The 8,206-nt window shown below is 45.5% G+C and overlaps 1 protein-coding gene, 1 pseudogene and 1 gene segment (V, D, J or C); 2 read left to right on the top strand and 1 right to left on the bottom strand.

The window, feature by feature from the left end:
* The window catches only part of LOC110204203 (immunoglobulin kappa variable 1-8-like), a 28,775-nt gene extending 25,520 nt beyond the window's left edge, over positions 1–3,255 (top strand). The window contains 1 exon segment of the V gene segment in view: positions 59–3,255. Coding sequence covers positions 59–528 — 470 coding nt within the window.
* LOC110204017 (uncharacterized) overlaps positions 1–8,206 on the bottom strand; it is a 180,725-nt gene that overhangs the window by 110,518 nt on the left and 62,001 nt on the right. The window lies entirely within an intron of this gene.
* Positions 4,419–6,231, top strand: LOC110204208 (uncharacterized; annotated as a pseudogene). Its single transcript, XR_013484143.1, has 3 exons — positions 4,419–4,497; positions 5,205–5,445; positions 5,609–6,231. The product of XR_013484143.1 is annotated as an uncharacterized LOC110204208 (transcript).

Raw genomic sequence — 8,206 nt, forward strand, 5'->3', positions numbered from 1 at the left:
TCACTGTCTCTACACAGGATTCTTCATTCACTGCAATCTCTTTGTTCTTCTCCTTTAGAATCCCAGGCAGCCATTGAGCTGACCCAGTCCCCAGCCTCCCTGTCTGTGTCTGCAGGAGACCAAGTCACCATCAGCTGCAAGGCCAGTACCAATATTTACAAGAATATGGCCTGGTACCAGCAGAAACCAGGACAGTCTCCCAGGCTCCTGATCTATGCTGCTTCCACCCTGAACTCTGGGGTCCCTGCCCGGTTCAGTGGCAGTGGCTCTGGGACAGATTACACCCTCACCATCAGTGCAGTGGAGGCTGAGGATGTGGCAGATTATTACTGTTCTCAGCATTATAATGCTCCATTCCCACAGTGTTTCAGCCCTGAACAAAAACCTCCCCAGGCTGTTAAGTCCTTCAGCAGAGGGCAGCAGCTGCTTCCCCAGAGTCACAAGCTTGGGCCAACCACTGCCCTCGGGGGAAAATTGGGCCAATTCAGCCCTGCTGCAGAAGCCATTTGTACCACGGACCCTGGTTGAGATAGAAAGAGTAATAAGAGAGAGAAAAAGGAGGAAGAGAAAGAATCTTCTGCCTGGTGTGCTTAGGCAGGGACCGCAAACCTTGCCATGGGGTCTTCTTCCAGGAGCTGCCCTCATACTTACTCTGCCCTCACAGTTGAAGACAAAGTAATGTCCACAGATCCAGTGGGAGAGAGGTCTTTCCTAGGTCTCAGTTTTTCATTTCTCTTTCTCCGTTCTCAGAGGCCATCTCCAGTCAACCTGATCTATATCTTGCTACTGGACTGACATGAGTCTAAAGGAGAGAGTGCGGCTAGTGACTTTGCCCAGCCCTGCCTCACTTAAATCCAATCCACTTGCAAGGCAAGACATCACCTTCCTGATGTCATTATTCTCTTCAAGAGGAAAGGATGAGCAGCAATCTGTGAGGAGGAGGAGCTGCCCCACTGGGGACCGACTGTCCAGCTCCAGTTAGGCCATGCTCCTTCCCTCATTCTTTCCTTTCTTCCTCAATTTCTCTCTTTCTCCCTTCCTCAACGTGGAGAATCACACACTTACATTTGGGGGCTCTGACTAAAGGAATATAACTTGCTTGAGACTCAGTTTGGGAAACCCAGGCTTTGATAAAGGCCATTTAGACTCAGTTGGAGATACTTCACTATGATTTCAATCCACAACACTCTGGCTCTCACTGATTGGCCAATACTAAGTCCCAGCCCAAGCCTCTCTGAGTCACTGTTTGAGATTTGATGGCTCAAAGGAAGTGTAAAAAGCAGCTGTTCCTGCTCTGGACAGAAACCCTGAGACCTTCCCCTCCCAAATTATTTTGACTCTAGATCTCCCTAACTCAGCTGGCTGGAAATACAACGGCTGCTCACAGGCTGGATCCCACTGTTGATTGGCATGGAAACTTTGATGTGCTCTCTCTCTGATCTGGGCGCATTGGCATGTCGTTAGGCAGCCTCCTGTTTGAAGAGGCCAGGGCTTCTACTGGTGCTGGACTCACTCTGGACACCTGAGCTGGCCACAGCCCAGCTGCTGCTCCTAACTTCTGAGCTCAAGCAATGCACCAGCCTCACCCTCCGTGGTAGCTGGGATGACAGGCTTGGGCACCATGCATGGCCTATGAACCAGGCCTAGTGTTATCATTACTCAATCACTTGTTCTCCTGGTCTTTTCATGTCATTATGCATCTGCACATTTTTATAAATTTCTCTGGTTTCTCTGAAATCAGCTTTTTCACACTGTACTACTATTGTAGACTCTAATGTAGTCAGCCATTCCCTAATTGCTTTACTTAAGATTTCAGACTTCTGCTTTGTCAGCCATTACTGAGCTCATTCTGAGAAAGACAAACTGCATGTCCAGCCATCACCAATGGCCTGTGATCACTGTGGAGGGGAGAGAGAGGCTGACAACTTCATTCAACTGTGCTGCACTTAAACGCAAATCACACAGGAATCAAATGACATCACCCATACCATTTTGCCATTTTTACCTGTCTCAGAGATCTGTGGTGACAGGAAAATGTTGAAGCAGCAAGTGAAGATATACTGGGAGCTGTAGTCACAACCCTGCTCCAGGCGACTCAGACCACAGGGTCATTTCTCACTTGAAGCAGCAGTGGCATTCAGCAGCTTCCTGGGTGTCTGAGCAGCCTTTTTGAAGGACCACACTGTTTACCTCCTGCTGGGAGGAAAGGGCTAGTAAAGGTGACCTAAAAATTCTCAACTTACCCAACCCTGGCCTGTTACCATTACAGGAAGGGATCCCACCCTGTGGTTGAAACATAACAAAATGTACAAAAATGGCTGCAAAGATGATTCTACTCACCATAAGTAAAAGGAATGTGCACACACTCAGAGACAACACCAAATCCAATAGACCTGAAAGAAAAACAGCTCTTGTTGCAAGGGAACTCAGCAGGTATCCCATCCAAATAGCGGCCCTGAATGAAACTAATTCATGTACCTGAGAGAAGAATCTTGTAAAAATTGGAGGGTCCAAACAATAAAATGAGCTCTTCTACCTTTTATAATTATCAAACAGACACTTTAATAATAGGAAAATTACTTCATTTTCTTTGCCATTATCCATAGAATTTATGTGCAAAATCCACTGAGAACTTTTCACCAAAACATGCTCAAAGCTTGGGTTTCCATGAGATATAAGTTTTATGCATCTACATAGACATTAATCATAGCAATAGTAATCATAATAAGGCAAGTTATAGAGATCTGTATAGTTCTTAGAGAAAATGGTCTAATCCTGTTGCTTTTCTCAAAATTTACTATTCTATTTAATTAGAAAATGCTCACGTTACATCTTTGTCTCATTACTTTGTCTAATGATTTCCCCCTAAGCAGGATATCATCTCTATATTATTATTTGACAAAAAAATGTAGGTTAAAATTATTAGATATTCATACTTGCTTCCTATTGTAATAACTCAGAGATACTCTAGTATCACTCTATTATTTAATAGACTTAGTATTGTATTTACAAGACTTCTTGATTATAAGAATTTGCTATAGAAGGAAAAAGAGAGACATAGTTTGAAAAATGTCCTATATCATAACAGAAAGGGAAAACGCCCTCAGCTATGGTTGATTCCAGGCATGAGTCATATCTCACAGCTACTCTTGTACTCACAATGTGTTACAAGCAAGGCTCATGATTAACCAGTTGGGAATTTCCCTTTTCAGAAAGGAAATACAACAATGAGGAAAAAGAATCAGGACGATCTTACCAAGGCTCTGCCACTATCATCCCCAAAACTTTTCCCCAGTACAGACATTCACTTTTAGCAGTTCCCAGACTGCAGTACATGCCTTTTTTTACCATTACCTTCAGGACAGTTCACACAACTATCCCTATAAGCAAAGCTTAAAACAATAGTAAATTACACTCCTTAGAATTTTTAATGTAAATAGCAACATTTCACTAACCACAACTTAAGGCTTGAATATCCTTTCTGACGTTTTTCTAAAAGTTAGTGTTTCATTTATCCTTTATGTGCATGGGGGATTATGCAGCCATAAAGCAAGGAAGTGCCCCTGACTCAGGATGTCTGTGCAAGCTTAATCTGATCTTCTGGTTGCTGACACAGCAGGAAAATTTCAGGTTCACTCAGAGACCATCCCAGAGGATTGTTGGCATCTCAGTCCAGAAGGGCTTAAATTGTCTTCTCTGATTGGCCACTCCACATTTTTGCCTTCATTGGGTAGTGAAGAGCACAAGCAGGTCTCACATCCTATACACCACATCTAAGCTCAGCAAACTCTAGGGCATCCCACAGTCTTCAGGGAGTCAGAGGCAATAACACCCCAAGGCACAGGTGACAATTCCTGACCTTGTACTTCCACACACCCAACATTCCCATCTCCCACCTCCATGACCTTGTACTGACCCCAGGCAGGCCCTACTGTCTACCTTTTAGAATCCTCAGGGCCTTTCAGCTCCAGCCTTCTACCTGAGAAGGTGGCACCACTTTCCCCCTGAAAATTCCCTCATATTCATTTTGCAGATACTTAGATAAGAATATGTCGACTATCCAGATGAAATGTATCCATAATGTCTACCACAGAGGAATCATGTAATAAATTGCTTGTTGAATAAATGATTGATTAATTGATTGATTGACAAGTCATACTTAACAAAGGAGTGTCAAGTCCTGAAATCAATCAAAGCCACAAGCAGAGAAATGGAGGTCCTAGGGTAGCAAACCTGCTACCCTAGTAGATGTCCCATGAGTGCCCAGCAAAATGGATTTACCAATCTGTAGATCTATGAAAACTTTTTTTAATCTTTAGGAAGGAAGAGGAGGAGCTAGGAAGACCTGTCATGAAATGTAAGCTACTTTGGGCAATCTGAGCAAGGAAAACCACTTCATTTTCACTGTTTTGTCCTTCATGAATCCTAATACATGGGATAAGAACGTCAGGGCCAACCTGGCTCCAGCTGGTTTTGTCTACAGGGAAAGCTCCCAAGGTGGGGGCTGGTCGTTGTTGTTTGTTTCTTGTCGTTCTTTCTGGAAGAGGACCAATGACATCAGGAGGGGAGCTTGACTTCCAAGTGAACTGGACCTAAGTGAGGCAGGGCTGTGCCAAGACATCAGTGGAGGAAAGCAGAAGGTGTACTTTAATAGGAAAAGAGCAATTGAATAACCATTTTGCTGCTTTTGGCCTCAGTTTCCCCATCTACAAAAAAAAAAAGGTTAAGACCAGCAATCTTTTTTTTTCTTTTTAGCTTTCAGAAAGATATAACAAAACACAGAAAAGAAGATAAACGTTTTCCTCAACAACACAAGGGACACATTCTCCTCCCAACACATAGTAGACCACAGAATCTCCAAGTCCCCCCCCAACACACACACACACACACACACACACACACTCCCGTCTCCATTCCATCTCAGCCTGGGCCCTTAACTTTCTATAAATTTTGTTACTTCCCTGGTCTTAGTTTTCTTTCTAACTCAGCTCCTTCCTCTCTTTCTTCATTCTGTTCTTTGTACAGACCCTTGTCAACACTTGGTCTCTAGACCAGAACCTCGGATCTCTCCTGGGAAGGTAGACAGGCTTCCCCTGCTTATAACCACAACTGGCCACCTGCCACAGCACCACCATGTCCAGCCTAAGGCAGGTGCCTTTAAAACAGCAATAAAAACAGAGGCCATGGGAGGTGAAACCTTCCAGGAAATACAATTGGGCCACTCCCTCCAATGTGAATATAACCACTCCTGGGGTCCTTCAGTTCAGGCTGGGCCAGCACTGTTTTGCATGGTGATATCCAAGGCACCTTCTCAAACCCAGCCTGAGATACAAATATCTCCCACCTGTCTCCCTCTGAGCTCAGAGCTCTCTGCCTCCAGCTCTGCCAGGGTCACAATGCTCTCCCAGTCCTTGCTCCTCTGGCTGCTACTGCTCTGGCCTCAAGGTAAGACTTCCAATGAGCCATAGTTTGGCATCACTTTAGAGACAGAAGGAGTTTTCCAGTGGGTATCTCTGACACAGCCTGAGGGTAAGGGAACTACTCCTGCATTCACTGTCTCTACACAGGATGCTTCATTCACTGAAATCTCTTTCTTCTTCTCCTTTAGAATCCCAGGCAGCCATTGAGCTGACCCAGTCTCCAGCCTCCCTGTCTGTGGCTGCAGGAGACCAAGTCACCATCAGCTGCAAGGCCAGTTCCAGCGTTAGCAAGTACATGGCCTGGTCCAGCAGAAACCAGGACAGTCTCCTAAGCTCCTGATCTATGCTGCTTCCACCCTGGAGTCTGGGGTCCCTGCCCGGTTCAGTGGCAGTGGCTCTGGGACAGATTTCACCCTCACCATCAGTGCAGTGGAGGCTGAGGACGTGGCAGATTATTACTGTGCTCATTATAGTAATTATGTATTCCCACAGTGTTTCAGCCCTGAACAAAAACCTCCCAGGCTGCTCAGCCCTTCAGCAGAGGCAGCAGCTGTTCCCCAACTCACAGGCTTGGGGCAACCACTGCCCTCAGGGAGAAAGGGCCAATTCAGCCCTGCTGCAGGAGCCATTTGTACCAGGGACCCTGGTTGTTGTAGAAAGAGTAAGAAGAGAGAGAAAAAGGAGGAAGAGAAAGAATCTTCTGCCTGGTATGCTTTACCAGGGACCACAAACCTTCCCTGGGGGTCTGCTTCTCATTCTTACTCTGTCCTCTGCTCTCAATCCTAAGTCCAGAAACCTGACCTGCTTCTGAAGAGGAAATTGTAGACAATGTAGGAGAACGACCCTGACTCTCAGCTCTGGCTGCTTTGCCACATCCAGGACAGCCAAGGTGTATGGAACAGTCCCTAAAGTTCTTGAGGCAACCCCATGTTTAGAATGGATCCAGTCTTTTTCCTCACTCTGGGAACTCACTGGCAGTGTCCCGTCATTCATGCCTGCCATCTGCAGGAATAGATGTCTGAAAACGTCATTTGAGGACAACAGGCCTGCTATCCCTATTCCCAAAGGGCCAGATAGTGCCCTCCCCATGATGAGGGGCAGGGCCTGGAAAGAGCAGCAGCAGCATTGGAACCAGATCAGAGAGGGGGGAGAGGAATTAGCATTCATGACCACAAGCACACAAGTGGTCAAGGGGACCAAAGCAGTCAGAGACACACACACACACACACACACACACACACACACACACACACACACACACAGAGGTAACCTGATTGAAGGCAACCAAGGAGTCTCAATCCCATTGGTGAATTAATGGCATGTCTAACCAAAGGCTGTGAAGACGTCCCTTTCTGGAATGGCACATGAGAACAATCTTTTACAATGGCCACAAAGGTGGCTGAAGCAGAAGCTGTGGAGCACTTAGAGCTTGGTTACACATGGAAAATGCCAAGGTTGCCCACTGCATGTTCAGCCATCACCAGTCATCTCGACTCTGTCCTGCCACTAGACTCTGATCACTCTGGAAGGAGTGAGGCTGACGACTTCATGCAGCTCTGCCTCACTTCAACAAAATTAACACATGAATCAAAAGACATCACCCATACTATTTTTACATATTTCAGAGCCCTGTGGCAACAGGCAAGTGACAAATAGCAGGTGTTATTATTTAACAAATTCCCAACAATTTTTGCCTTAAATAGTAACATTTCACTAACCACAACTTAGGGCTTCAATATCCTTCCTGATGTTTCCCTAACACTTAGTGTTTCATTTACTTGGATGGGGGATTCTGAGGCCATAAAAGCAAGGAAGTGCCTCTGACTCAGGATATCTGTGCAAGATTAATCTGATCTTCTGGTTGCTGACACAGCAGGAAAATTTCAGGTTCACTCAGACCATCCCAGAGGATTGTTGGCATCTCAGTCCAGAAGGGTTAAATCATCTTCTCTGACTGGCCAGTCACATTTTTGGCCTTCATTGGGTAATGAAGGACTCAAGCAGGTCTCACATCATATACACCAAGTCTAAGCTCAGCAAACTCTAGGGCATCCCATAGCCTTCAAGGAGTCAGAAGGCAATAACACCCCAAGGCACAGGTGACAATTCCTGACCTTGTTCTTCTACATACCCAACATTCCCATCTCGCACCTCCATGACTTTGTACTGGATACATGCCAGGCAGGCCCTCCCCTCTACCTTTTAGAATCCTCAGTCTTTCAAGTCAGGCTTCTACCTGAGAAGGTGATGTCACCTTCCCTCTGAAAATTACCTCTATTTATTTGCAGATGCTTAGATAAGAATATGTTGAATATCCAGATGCAATGTATCCATAAAGTCTACCACAGAGGAATCATGTAATCAATTGCTTCTTCGATAAGTGATTGATTAATTTGATTGATTGATTGATTGACAAGTCATACTTAAGAAGGGACTATCAAGTCCTGAAATCACCCAGAGCCACAAGTAGAGAAATAAAGCATCTTTAATGGAGATCCTAGGGTAGCCAGCCTGCCCCCTGGGGATGTCCCATGAGTGCACAGCAAAATGGATTTCCCAATCTTGAGATCCATGAAAGTTCTTTTGCCTTTAGGAAGGAAGAGGAGAAGCTAGCAAGCCTAGTCATGAGATGCCAGCCACCCTGGCTATCTGAGCAAGGAAAAATGCTTCATTCTGGTTATTTTGTCCTTCATGCCATGAATCCTAACCCATGGGGTATGAAGGTGAGGGGCCAAGCTGGCTCCAGCTGGTTTTGTCTACAGGGAAAGATTCCAAGGTGGGGGCTG

This window comes from Phascolarctos cinereus, unplaced genomic scaffold (genome assembly GCF_003287225.1).
Source record: "Phascolarctos cinereus isolate Bilbo 61053 unplaced genomic scaffold, phaCin_HiC Scaffold_2;HRSCAF=192, whole genome shotgun sequence".
Classification (NCBI taxonomy): domain Eukaryota; kingdom Metazoa; phylum Chordata; class Mammalia; order Diprotodontia; family Phascolarctidae; genus Phascolarctos; species Phascolarctos cinereus.